At 40.4% G+C, this 14432-nt stretch overlaps 1 protein-coding gene across 1 annotated transcript in view; it reads right to left on the bottom strand.

The window, feature by feature from the left end:
* Positions 1-14432, bottom strand: part of LOC146145715 (uncharacterized) — a 71447-nt gene that overhangs the window by 39089 nt on the left and 17926 nt on the right. The window contains exon 3 of the mRNA XM_083389672.1: positions 6864-7006. Within this exon, the coding sequence (XP_083245798.1) occupies positions 6864-7006 (143 nt within the window). The remainder of the gene's footprint in view (positions 1-6863; positions 7007-14432) is intronic.

Here is a 14432-nt window from a genome sequence, read left to right as displayed (position 1 = left end):
CCCGTTGTCTTTGAAAGCGCGGTATTCGCCGTTTATAAGCTCGCCAGTGCCAAGTGGGGGACTTGAATTTTTTATCAGTAGTTTACGGAAGCTTGACTGGTCGCTAATTGGGTGCTCTTACGCCATTACCAAATTGCTGTAAATATGTTGCTAATTTTGGACGGTTTTTGGGTCTGCAACATTTTGGTTTTGAATAATCAACGGCAATTTATTGACTATTTTAAAAAAATACGCAGATAAGTGGGCAATAATTGTACATTGATTTAATTTACTTCATGTTTTTATTTACAACAAATTTACTCCAAAACACTATAGGTGCCACAAAAGACCCCTTAATTGTTTGTCGAGAGGAAAAGCCAAACTAATATGATTTTTGTTTAATTGACGTTTAAAATTTTTCTTAAATTAAAAATATAACCTTAAAAAAAAAAAAAAGCTGCTGTTACGCCTAAAATTGAAGGCAGGTCGTAAGATATTTGTCGCCAAAAATTGCCCTCACGTTTCGTATCATTCGAGGGCAAATATTATCACGCGGGTGTGTCAAAACAACAGCACAGGACCTCGTAAAACAATTTCGAAAAAATTCGCTTTCATTTTGCGGCGAAAAATCCCGTTTTAAGCATTCGGCCGAGAGCGGACACCGGGAATGCATTAGGCCTGTGCACTTTGTCGCTGACCGGAACAAAAACAAGGAAATTACACGAGTGGGGTCTCTCGCGACAACGCGGTCGCAAAAATGCAGACTATTTATGCGCAATATTGGTCTTGGCACGAAACCGGGTGTTTAAAATGCAGCTTGTCGATTTTTTGGGAAAAAATGTGCCGCTGACTGTGGTTAAACTAGGTTGTAGGTAAAAGTGCAAATAAAACTTAAAATCAATACGAATTTTTCAGTGGCCGCGCAAACACGACCAATAATTGCTTTTAATTAGATCAAAGTCAATAGGCTTCAGATAACCCCTAAAAAACGTAAATTCCGTAATTTTTTTCTAATTTGGCAACAATCCCAGGAAAATACACGAAAATAAACCGAAAAAATTTAATGATGCAACTCTGTTTTTTCTTGTTAAAGACATTGCATATAAAATTGACTGAGAAAAAATAACAAAATTAAAAAAATAATTCAGACAAAAACACTTTGACCACACAAGTAGGCCTTGACACTAACTAATTGGCTAAGTGAACCAGTCAAGTCTGTAGGAGATATTAGCGACTGGAAACCTCATCACAATTGAGGAACGGGCGCACCAGACCTTGAAGACTACTGAATGCTGGTGAGAAATTCCCAGACGAGTCACTCAAAACCGACCTTTAAGGGCCTACGCGGGAACTATTCTGGGAATGCGACCGTAAACCGCTTAGGCGTTATTCGAAGAGCCGCCCTTGGGATTCTCACGTAAAAGAGAGAAAGATTTTGGAATTCGCGCCTAAAACGAGCCGCCCTGAGCTAAGTGTGAGCTTTGCAAATCCCTTGAAACCGTAAATCTACATTTAGCGTGGGACCCAATCGCTGTGACACGTTACATTATAATTGATGGGTGAATTTTGCCAATATTTTGGAAAACTCGAAGCGCAAGTCGTAATTCGTCGAGTAAGGCGCTGTGTCAACTTCAAATTTTGATCGACAGTTAAAGTTACCACGGTTAACAATCGTAATTCGTCTAATAAGACTTATTCCGATATACAAATAGAACTGTATCGAGTTGTCAGTTTATAACTTAAAATCTTAGACCATTAATAAGTGTACAAAATTCAAGGACTAAATCAAGTTTGAATATAAAAATACAATTGTTTTTCCCAGTATTACCCGATTTAAACTTTTAAATTAGACAAATAAGGCTATAAATCAAGAATATATAACGGATAATGTTTTGCAGTTTAAATTGCCCCGTGAAGTAAATAACACAAAACTAGTTTCAGTTACCATATTAATAAAACTTTTTTATATTTACAAATAAAGCATTAAGGCTCGATGCAAGTTTTGCCAGGCTGTAAGACGGAAGCTTATATTCTCAGCAATACCGAGTAATACCAAAACAACCACTTGTCTAAAAAGCAAAAAATCCCCTTCTAAAACAGCGGACGCATAACCAGTAAAGCAATAGCTGTAATTGTGGACCGACCTAAAGAAAACACCACCTCGCCCATTAAAACACCGGCTTGTCATTGTCAGTATCAACAGCAGAGGGTGGCAATAAAGGTGCGACAAGTGGCGAACGGGCGGCAAATTGCCTTTAAGGTTGGACGTTAAGCCCCGGTCGAAATAAAAGACGAAGTTTAGTGGACCGACAAAAGCTGAGTGCGTTCGCCAGCGTTGACGGAAATCTGTTGGTCAGATATTTTGGGCCGAGTAATGGGACTTTTTTACAGTGGCCACAATACAAAATGGGGAGTTGGCAAATAATAAATATCACTGTGTTTTACATTGGATGAGACAAAACATCTACTTAATAATCTTTAAATGCCCTTAAAATAAGGTAGAGAAAAGGGGTTTTGAAATTAGGGTGTATAGGTAAATTGTCCCAATCCAACTCATCGACAAAAATAGATCAGGTTATAGTTTAAGATTTACTACAAATAGTTACAGAAGATACTTAATATTTGTACAACTAAATCGGAAAAAATGTATCGAAGATAAAAAAAATGTGTAAGACGCGCAATTTGGACTACAAAATTCACTATAAGGAAAATGTGGGAATGCTAGGCCAGCATAAAACCGAAATCAGTAATATACATCAAAAAAATACACCTCCCCTGACAGCCAAACCGCAAACACAGGAGGCAGGAAAAAACGGCAAAATTCAATGAATCTAATGTAAACCAAGTACTATTGACGTTTTTGTAAGCATGCAAAGAATCCCATAAACCGAAGGTTATTAATCGAGCGTCGAAGTAAACTTAATTTTAAACTTAATTTTAGGTAAAAATGCTTTCAACATCGCAACCGAGAGTAGCGGCTTGGCGGGTAACAGCCGGTCGCATAAGACCAGCCTCCATGGGCGGCGCATCTGCCACTCTTAAGTGTTGAAGTGGGCGGAAGGGAGCAAAATTCGATCAGATTTCGGCACGCAAATGTGCCAGGCATCGGGGGTCAATCGTAAAGTCTGCCCGGCTAAGGAGTTGCGACATTTTACGGTTCGCTCGCAACAGCTAAACCAAAAACGATACAAGGCGCGCAGTTTCGCGAGCAAGTTAATAAGGCTCGGTAAGAAGGAATTCAAGGAATTGCTCGCCTATGCCAGCTGTGCCGAATCGAAACGAAAACATCTGGTATATTCTATATGGGTCCACAATAGCGTCAGTTGACGAAAATCGTCAAATTGTTGTTACATTCCTCACACGCCGCTTGCGACTTGTTTTCAAACGGGCCAGCGTGCCTTATTTTAAGTGGCGTATTAGATTACGGTAGTGATATGGCGATGAAATCGTTTTATATTGATGCCCACCTCCTTCCGGCGCTACTGTACAAGGGCCTACTTTAAAGCAGAAAGGAGTTAAACGTTTTCTAGCAACACAAACGTAATTTGGTTCAGCTATAACCATTAACTTGCACAATTGTAAAATCCTAGAGGAAATTTACTTTGCTAAATTTCTACTTGTTACTAAAACGTCATTTGTTACTATAAATTTTACTATAAATTTTGTTTTCAAACGTTTAATGGAGCTAACGAAAACTAGTTTACGGTAGCGTTTTTCCTGGTTTGAAACTGGACGAAATCCCGGTTTAGCGCCTAATATTTTGTAGTAGCAAAAAAGCGCCCTCGACATTCCTCGGTTAAATTCAAATGACGGCAAGTCCAGGCAAGAAGCGAAAAGGATTCCAACACGAGGGTTTTGCGCAGTGAATCGGGTTTCAATGGATTTCAATGTGACGAACGCCGAAAGTTTACCGATACATTCAAACCGAACAGTGAAAAGGGCAAATGCCAAGAAGTTGGCAAGTGTTTAACCTGGTGAGCATAAAAGCCTATGAAACCCGTTAACATGGGTTTTTATAGACTATTTGATACACAAATCGATTCAAAGACATTCAAAACTTTTAACGACTTACAGACTTTGTGGCAAGTTGGCAACCCTGTGCTACTGCGTTTTTAATGTCGCAATAAATTGTCAAATACACGCCGGAGAGTTTTACGACAGGTTTGGAATGCCCCTATTAAAACTACGACGAAGGCATACAAGTATAAAACTCGGCGTACGAAAAGGGAACAGAAATTAACACCCGCTTTTTCGTTTAGGAAAATAACCTAATGGGTACACGTATTTTTAGTGGCATTCTCAGTTTCAACAATAAAAAATTCCAAAAAATTTTTGAAAAATTTTCGATGGGAATACCAGTGCCACCAAATCAGTCCTTAGCGGAACTGAATACGTGCATTTTGTGAGACGATTCCAGTTCAATTTCACATAAAACGTTTTTTTAACAGTTGAAATAACAATAATACCCTAAACAAGAATACTGGCGACTTTCTGGCATTGTGGCAAAATGGATCACATAAAGAAACAATTTTCAGTTTCAGGGTATACGCAGGCATTTGATTAACTTTTAAAAATAGACGAACCACCAATATAACCCTTTGCGTAGCTTTTCAAGTGCGCCATACTCGAAGCTGTAACGAGATAGGATCGAATCTCAGCAAAAGGCCTAAGAGCATCTCTCTCGAGTTGTCCGACTGTGAGTTACTTGTGGCGCAAGAAGCGGGAATGCGAATTGAGCTTACAGCTCACGTTTTTTCCCGGAGTCCTGAAACCTTTGAGGGTTTCTGCTCGGGCGCCCATTGGGACTTGAACTCGGTCGGTTGTTTTTTTCGGGCGCCGTGGAACGCGAAAAATGCCGAGATGGATTGTGTTGTTTACCCTTTGATGTTTGGCCACGCGAAGGCGTCGGGTGAAAATAAAACGTCAGCTTTCAAAACAATTTTTTTAGATTTATTCGACTCAAAACGCCTGGTTTTGAAAAAAAATCGAATCACTGGTTTCTTAAAAACAATGTGCAAAATTTGTGTTATATTCCAACGCTTAATATAATGGTTTATAGTTTAAAGTAATAAAATTATAAAGGGGTCTGTTTTAAAATAGCTTATGACGCCTTATTAGACCAAATATATAAATGATTTATGTATGTTTAGGAACAATAAAATTTTAGCCCAGCTTCCGCTTGTGCTGGGTGTTATTTTTCTAAAAAACCCAAGTAAGCACGTAACGGTGAGAAAATGCCAATCATTTCACACACATGACATTTATTCGACCAAGCAAAGCGTGTAAACCCGGTGACAAACATAGTCACTAATCCAGGTGAAAACAGTACAGAGTTGTACATTCATCATCACGACCCTATTTGTCCACGTTCATTTACAGCGTGGGAACAATGGGGCGGAAGGGACGTGCATTAGCCGTGATTCACCCGCAAAAAACGGTGAAGCGACCCCAAAGAACGGGGTTAAACGTCGGCGGGAAAATCGACTTCCTTTTCCCGTGGGTGGGGTCGGGTTACCACGATCCTTTGCGAAGTCGCTCTACTACAAGAGAACTAGCAGCAAACAGGGGATCTATTTGCGGTGCATGGCGTAATGCAGTAAGACTTCACGCCAGGGTGAAGCAAGTTCCGGATTTTGGCAGCCTAGTGACGAAGCAATTCAAAGAGCATGAAACCGATAGTCCACCACAACTACTGTATGGCTTGGACTAAAAAACGTCAGCTAAACTATCCTACTTTTTCAACGGCAACACAAACATGTTTCTGTGGTATTTTTACAAAAACGAATTTGACAACCGTACTGAGACTGGTATGTGTATTTGGATGTCAAATAAACACATTTAAGTAATAAAAGATGTGTTATAACATTAAATGTGTAGTGAAAAAGACAAATATGGTCGGGTGAACGTTAATCAAACGTAACGAAAATACTTATGATAACTCATTATCGACAATATCGCATCTTTTTAAGCAACATTCGAGCAAAACGAACCGATATTACTGTATTGCCCGAAGGAAACTTTAATTTTCGAAAAGGTCATTAATCGCACCTTTCCAACGATCTCAAACTCGACATAATTTTACAAGTGAGCGAAGAGTATTTGTTGCTGGTTGTTTGCGCCGCTAACAAATCACCATTCGGTGTGGGTTTACTGAGCACCGAAACAGGGACTTGAAGCCTTAAAGCCACTACCGTTCGTCGTCTACAGCTGTACACACACTCGGTGGGGTTGTACGGATAACCCGCGATTTTCGGGGAACTGCGATAGCCTTGAACTATATAGTGGCTTTTGTTGTGATTGGAAAAGCAAATATGCTAACGATTATTTCTCGAATTAGGCCTCCTTTTGAACCCACTGCGTTCTAGCTTGGCTGCGTGTTTAGCAAAGACTGGGTATACGGGCTATTCTTCCACGAATTTTGTGAAAGCCATGAGATAAAGTTCTATGATTTTTATAGAACATTGATTTCAAAACTCAATATCACGGCGTTTTTTGGTAAACGTACATGTGTCTAACTGCTGATTAGGAGATATTATTACGAATAAACGTATCAATGACAGCAAAATGTAAAATTTTTACCTAGTAGGATATAAACAACGTTTAAAAAGAACGCATTTTCTGTAGAAACATTCAATAGACTTTTCGCGTTGTGCTAGCTGAAGCTTATAGTATTACGCTTTTGTGAGTGATTGACTGACTCGTCATTTGTGATTTTTTTTTTTTTTTTTAACAATAGTTTCTCAGGCTCCGTTAGCGACCCAGAAAAATACCGAGCCGGTAAGACAAAGGTTTGTCGACGTCTTAGGAATTTACAACCCAAAACAAACCGCCCCTAAAAAACAGGTGAATCACGAAGACCCCGACAAACCCGTGCATCGACTCACCGCAACACGAGGGTGAATCTGCCCCTTTCAGTCTGTGAGCCCCTGATTAGAAAGTTCCCTTCTTCGCAGCAGAACTGTTCGCCGTCCTCACGTGCGATCAAACCGTGGTACTCGCTGCCGTAGAAGAAGGGGCGGTGTGGGACCTGGAAAAGGACGAAGTAATATTCTTGATACCTGGTTTTCACGTGGGAATCCTAACTAATTTTAAGTAAAATTCCCGATAAATATGTCTGATTTTAAATTTTGACTGAGAAGACAGCATAGCACAGAACTTGGGGTTATCAATGGGGAATGCCAATACTATAGGATATAGGAGCTGATACCAATGAAGTATCGGTACCCGTCCGATATAAAGGGTGCACCGGTGCCGATCCGATACCACAAAAATTTAACCATAGTTTAAAATCTAACTGATTTTTTTACAGTTTGAATGTAATCTTTTAAAGTAGCATATTAACGACCACGTCCAGAATAACGGTGGTGGCCATAAAGAGCAAAATGGTGATTAACAGTGGAAATGGCTAGGAGTTAAAAATCACCAATTTTGTCTAGCTGACAAAAATTGTGTAACAGTTGCATAGCTTATGTGTTACAGTTCTTGATATGCAAGCGCTGCCATGTTAATATTAACAAGCCTAAATTTATTAGCAAAGACAACAATTCAGCAAAACACTACGTATCAGCAGTGCCATTATATAGAGCTCGCGAACATTGCAGAGGAAACAGATGTGGGAACGTTTTATCGTGATCTTATCATAAAGATATGCAACGCTAAATCAACAAAACTCGCCGAAATCCATACATTTATAGAAAGGTTAATCCCAGCAAAAACAAGATGGTTACTTCGAAAATGGATTTCCAAACTTGTGCTTAAAATATTTTATTCAATCAGGCGTAAAAAAAATAATTACACATCGAATTGCTACATTAAACAGGAACAAGCAATTTCATCTGGCCGTGTGTTAATTGCACTTATTCCGTGTTGTTTCTCAAGTTCTACAGGTTTTTTTAAAATCGTACAGCTAACGAAAAACATATATTCATGCTTTGTCATAAATGCGTGTGTATTGACGAATTTCGAAATACCGGCTCTCCAATGATTCGAAAAACAGGCGCAGAACATACCAGCGCTCATCAGACCGGCAAACGAAGCGCACCCCTAAACCTCCCAACCAAGCAATAACACTACAAAAAACGCACATTACGTAATCACGCCTGCGCCGTTTGGGAATAGGCGAAGCCAAACACTTAATCCCGCGATCCGAGAAGCAATAAGGTTGAGAGATGGAGAGAGAGCACCTCGCCAACCCCGATCGATATAAAAGCAATACAAGGAGACTGAGTAGCAATAGCTGCTCGTTAAAGTGCCATATGCTGGCAGGAAAGGCATCACAAAGGTGCCAAGTGCGATCGATAGCGTTGGAACACACAGGGTATAGGTACGCGAACGATTCTCAAGCATGCGCCCTATTGGCAATATGCGCTTATTGATTTCTCTTATATACTGTACTATAGGGCCCGCCGTCCCATATGGTAATTTTGTTTACCTCACGCGTTGTAATAAAGCGCGAGCATTTTTTATCCTGGCTCTGCGCTGAGGTAATTGTGTTGGGCAAACGACCTTAAACACACTCTGGCTGTCCCATTAGCGCGAGACTGCACTCTGCCATGCAAAGAAGGTTGCAAACCTACGGCGCGTTTCATTGGGATTTTTTTTTTGATAAATTTAAAATCGATTTTGAGCTGTATGAACCAAAGCGCTTCAAAACTTGAATAATAAAATAGGCTAAGGGGAATAACAGTTGTTTGTGTGTTCAAGCTTAATATTTTGTTGTGTGTTCAAGCTTAATCAGGATATTTTATGGTATTGGCTAATATTTATAATAGGAATTACTGTTCTATCAAAATATTTGAGTTGGATTGGCCTTTTTTACACCAGAAGAGCGATTTATATTTATTGATATGTTGCCTGGTGGAGCTAACTCTACTACTAAAACACCGTTGGTGCTGGTATTTAATTTATACCAAAAAATGCCCGAACCACGCAGTCGTATACCTTGTACTACGTTTTTCAGCTGCAAATCCGATTAGAAGACGCATAAAAAACGGTTAAAAATGCGTGGAAATTCTCGTCCGAGGTAACGCGTGATCCGTTTATCCGACAAAACGCGTGATATCGACCGGTTTGCCAGCGCGTGATTTTGCAAAAAAGGCCTAAAAGAAGTCGCCTCGACTATAGAAAGAAACTGGATGAAGCTCACAAGGGGAGGGGGAGATTCTATCGCAGATGGATCGAGCCGACTTAAGTGGCATAATTCCGAGAGAATTCGCCTTAATTAACTCGCGCCGGCTGCAAGTAATCTGACATCTAATCGATAAAGGCCGATCGATGCTAAATCGCATCTTGTCAATTTAAATCCCTCGATGGGGGTCTGTTCTGCGAGGGGTTAGGGCGTAGTTTTTGCCCTAGGTATAGATAAACCTGCCCAGGAAGACTGGCGGGCGAACAGACGGCCCCTGTGGTGCTTTTGAGTGCGCCGAAAAGAGCGTTTTATGTGATGGATGGACGCATCAAAGACGGCGTGTGTTCATTATTTCCACACAAAATGTTGAACAGGTGCGGACGATTTTTTCGCTTGCGTCGTTGGCCACAAACCGTTAAAGAACACGCACAATTTCGGAAACTAAGTGTCTTTTGTAAACCTTTATTTTTAGATTTTTTTACAATTCACTTGTAACGATAGTCCGGCCAAAAAAGCTAAACTTGGATAGTATTTTTTATTTTCTATTAGTAGAATTGGTTTCCTATATTAGATTATCATTCACAATCCATGATTCATTAACACAATTAAAAAAATATGGTTGGGATAAAAAAAAAATATATATAGTTGGGATATAAAAATCTAAACTGTACCTTTTATCTCATCCAATTAAGTGTTTTGTTTCCTATATCGTCTTAAACAACTATAGCTTTCGAAATCAACGAGTGGAAATGCACATTTGATTGCACGGCTGCAAACTTTACTACGTTGCAAAGAAATGAGTTTTGTTTACAGATTTCCATTTAACGCCAGTCAAGTGCAAAGAGCTTTTAATAAAGTTTTAAAAGCGAGCCTCACGACTCAATCGCGCAATCACAAGTAAACCGACACCGATGTAAGCAAACAAAAAAATCTCGGCAGCCAAAAACTTAATGGTTTTGCGTGCCCGGGTCTTAAAAGGCGAATTGGAAAGCACGGCCTTGCGCAAAATTCTAGTATGGCGTCAAATAACGCAATGCAATACAGAGGTCAATGCTTGGTCAAGGGCCTCCACTTCATTATACGTGGTTTAATTAGACGCGGCGGCAAAACAGCCACGTCGGTGATCGACGGCAAAGATTGCGGCGGCATTGGGCTCTTATGCTACTTACTAGGCCGGTTTTCCTGGCCGCTTTGAAGGCGCTCTTTTATCAGAATGCTTTTAATGCTTCTGGTGGCATTTTTAACTGTTCTATGTTAATGTTAAGACGTGTAACGATTGGCCATTTAAACTGGTCAAGGCGTGGTACGAATTAGTGGTTGGGGTAAAACGGTGTCGTCAGGAATTGCAGGGGTCGGTGGGGTGGGGGGATTTCCTTACAGGCCTTGTTCAAACTTAGCAGCAAATATTTAGCTGAACGGTTATTTATATCAGTGCATTTAACAAAAACATATTTGCTAAAATACATGTCATGGGAGTTGAGCGGGTACAGAACAACGGAGGAATGACAGTGGCTTAATTCAAAATCAGGTGAAGCAGGGCCTTTGGCTAAAGCGCCCCTAACTTGGCCAGTCATAAGTGTTTTTGTACGCAAATTGCAACTATAGATCCATTATAATATGCGTATTTACACAAATGCTTGAATTACGCCTGAGTTTGTTTAACCAATACCCTGTTGTGTCGTTGTGAAAAATCAGAGTCAAGTTTTCAAAAACGAAACCTGGCCGTTCTTGAACTGGCCACGTAAATTGGCCGATATTGATGGATGACTGATCAGGGTCTGGAGGGGGCGACGTACCCTGCAACGTTGCGAGTATAAACAAGCGGCGGGGTTACAGGATACGCGCGGCCACCCGCATACGGCTGCACCTGCTTTGAAATAGACTTGGCAGCCCCTGACAGGTTAAGCTGCCCACATACAGGCTGGCTTTGGCTTGCGACTGTGGACTTGACTGCCTTCGGTGTGGGAACTATTTACTACAAGTGGACGGAGGTCGAGGAAAACGAGCGGTCACAAAGCTGTGCAATGTTTTCCGTAAACGGATCGCCTTGATCTCGCTTCTTTGAACAGTGTTTTTGGGCAAAGTTGAAAAAAATTACCCGCGCTGGTATGTGTCAGGGATTCCGTCTTACCACTAGACATTTGTAATCAATAAAAAATGATGTTGCTACCAGGCATAGTGTAGTGTATCACTAGACGTTTGGCGGTAAAAATACTTGTGTTGATTTGTAAAACACACAGCAATCAATAACAGGGTAAAATGCATCTCATCGATCGATAATATCGACATTTAATGTTTCATTGGATAAATATATACAGTGCTACAAGGTAATGTTTGGGCTTGTCACCGCTTGTGCATTAATTTTTCAATTATAAAGTAACGTTGCATAATTTTCAGAGTACGTTAAGATCGTAATTTAACAAATCAGCTTCAATTCATGGCACCTTTCAAAAACAAGATACAAAAACGCAAAACATACGAAAATCGAGAAATTTGAAGTGCCTTTTATTCCTTGTTTAACCAACAAAGTATATTTTCGTCGCGAGCTAAAAGCCGAATTATGACAACCATATAAGTGGCTGTTTCCTTTTCACAATAGTTCGGATATCGACAAAATTCCCCGCGAAACGAAAACACAGACGTTTCCGAAATAACCGCCTCGTCGCCAATAAAAAGCAATGGTGGTTTTTCTACGTTAGAAGCAACAAAACTGTTTCCGGGATTTTCAGGATTTTAACTCGACCGAAGTTTGAAGTTAATTGACTAACAATGTCATGGTATCTTCTGAGAGAAATGTAGTAAAAGCTAACGTTTATGGGTGTAAATAGGGGTGGGGAAGATTAATGAAACTCAAAGCACCAGTTTAAGGCACCTCCACCAATTTTTAGAAAAGCTAATGTGACAAGTATCGGCAAAATACAAGTATTTTAGCTCTTTATTGATCTTAGTTTACTTTACAGGAACAAAAATAGCGTGACGGCTTTGGCAAAGAATAAAAGGCGGTCGAATTTTTGAAGATTAATCACAAGTAAACAGACGAGCTAAAAAAAAAGCGAGAACGATGAACACTGTAGTACAGGATAAGCGTCCACAATACACCGGCGCCATTGGTCAAAAAATAACACGCGCCTTTATCAGAGTAAGGCTACAAAGTCAGCGATTCCACTGACCCTTCTAACCCGGCGCGGGACGAGCTTTTGGCCGCTGCGTTTTCGCATCCGCGGTAGCACTGTGTTATGACAAGCTCGCCTTTGTAAGTCGATATGAGCTCGTCTGTTAGGCGTCGCATTACAGCTACAATCCGGGCAAGGAAAAATATTGTTTCTGTCGCCGACTTTGGAGCGATTTGCCAATCTGCAACTATTGTTGGCGATCGCCGAAGTCCAGATATGCCGCGTCTCGGCCGGAAGAATTGAAGGATTGCGATTAAGAAAGTAAGCCGAACCCAAAGGTTGCTGGCCTCTGTTGTGTGGATGTTTTTGGAAACGATGCGATATGATTTTGGAAAAGCGGTGCTTCCCGATATAAAGTTGTCAATATGAAATTGTTTCTCAATGTTTTCAACACTGAAATATGAAATTTTGCAGGTTACGCAATTTTTATCGTTCACCAAATTTTTAAATCGTGTTTTAGTGCAAACTAGTGCATTCCGAATTTATGTAAAACAAGGTCGAACAACGGTACTTAGCTTATAAATTCGAATTTCCGCTAAAATCGGATACAGTCGCCTTGAGCGTTTTGCCGAAAACGCATTTTACACAGGAAAACAATGCATAACACCCATTTCGCCGCAAACAAATCAAGTTTTGCAGTTTGCAGAAAAACCGAGCTTCTTGCACGAAAAAACAACGCCTTGATCAAAGTTTCAGCGCGTTCACGACTTTTCGTCAAGCTCGCCAACGAATAACAGCAGATTCCAGAATCGAAGCACGCTAATCGGTCGCAGACGACAACAAGGCTTTAAAACACATTTGTAAGCACTCGCCAAAAGCCTTGCAAACTTGCAAAGGCGGCCTGCACGATTCTCGCTGTGTTTACAACGCTGCGGAACACGTAAAGCGGATTAGTGCTAAGGCTTGGATGGCTAAATGCAGTAACAGCAGTGACTTCTACTTCCATAACATGAATGTTCGATATTATCGAAGCCGATAACATGTGCCAAGTGGTACACTATCCGGACTCGTTCGATACTAGGGTGCTATCGGTGCATTTCAGTCGCGTGTTTCGATCAAAATCAGCAATTCGATCTTAAAGGGTAATTTTAACCAAAAAATAATTAGTTAAGACATTAAGTTAACTAAACTGAAGCAAATTATGGCCTGATGACCTGAAAAAACGACGCAATTTAATATATTTTGTTTGTTTGAGCATAGTACATTTGGTAATAAATGCAGAACAAGCAAAAGTGAACGGGCGTGAATTTACCTTCGCTTGTTAAACATGCGAAGGGCAGTCGTATGCAGTGGACCGGTTTCTGTATACACAAGTTTTGCAAACAGGACGACGAACAACGACGTCGAATCTCAACGCAGCTCACGTCCTGGCCAATTAGCATTTATTTTAAATTTCTATTCGCAGAAAAACTGATTATAAATCGGATAGCGACCATTTTTGTCCAAAAGATCGGGCATCGCTATTAAATGAAAAATACAAGTATCAGACATGCTTATAATAAAAAGGTTCGTTGGCTATTTTTGCTATCGGGTATTCGATTGTCGCGCCACGCCGAGAGAGACGTCGGACGGCGTGGCGTGGCGCGCCGCGCGCTGCCTATTGTCTTACGTCACAATGTCGCGACGAGGCGCTAAGTTATAGGTCGTCGTCGCCGAAGCGCGAGAGTTATGTAACGGTAAATACGCCGTCCGTGGGAAATAACGAGGGCTCGGTGCTTTTTATGTTGTTTCACACATTCAGCTGTGAATCAGTTTCACTTGTTGAACGTCCGAAGCGTATACAAACCTAAATTGTTGAGACGTTGTTTGTAAAATGAACAATAATTTTAAATTCAGCACCCTAAAACCTAAAGTTATGAAAGCTTCCATAGACACCCTAAAACATTTTTACTTAAAATCATTGTTTTTTAATTAAAATTCGCTCCAATTATCTAGTTTCTGATAAACACATACTTTTCCGTGAAGTTTTGTAATATCTTATGTTTGACGACATACTGTTTGACGACATAGTAACACATTTACATAATGTCACGAAACAAACGAGGCATTAATATGCCATCAAACACAAAAAATGTTTTGAGCGTTGCTCGGCTTGAAAACATAAGAGAAATTGGACAAATTTCACGGTTGGTATTGTAGTTCACGTTCCTAAC

The sequence above is a fragment of the Ascidiella aspersa genome, chromosome 5, assembly GCF_963924565.1.
Source record: "Ascidiella aspersa chromosome 5, kaAscAspe10.2, whole genome shotgun sequence".
NCBI lineage: Eukaryota > Metazoa > Chordata > Ascidiacea > Phlebobranchia > Ascidiidae > Ascidiella > Ascidiella aspersa.
Note: the sequence above shows the minus strand (reverse complement) of the source record. Positions and strands in the feature narration are given on the sequence as shown.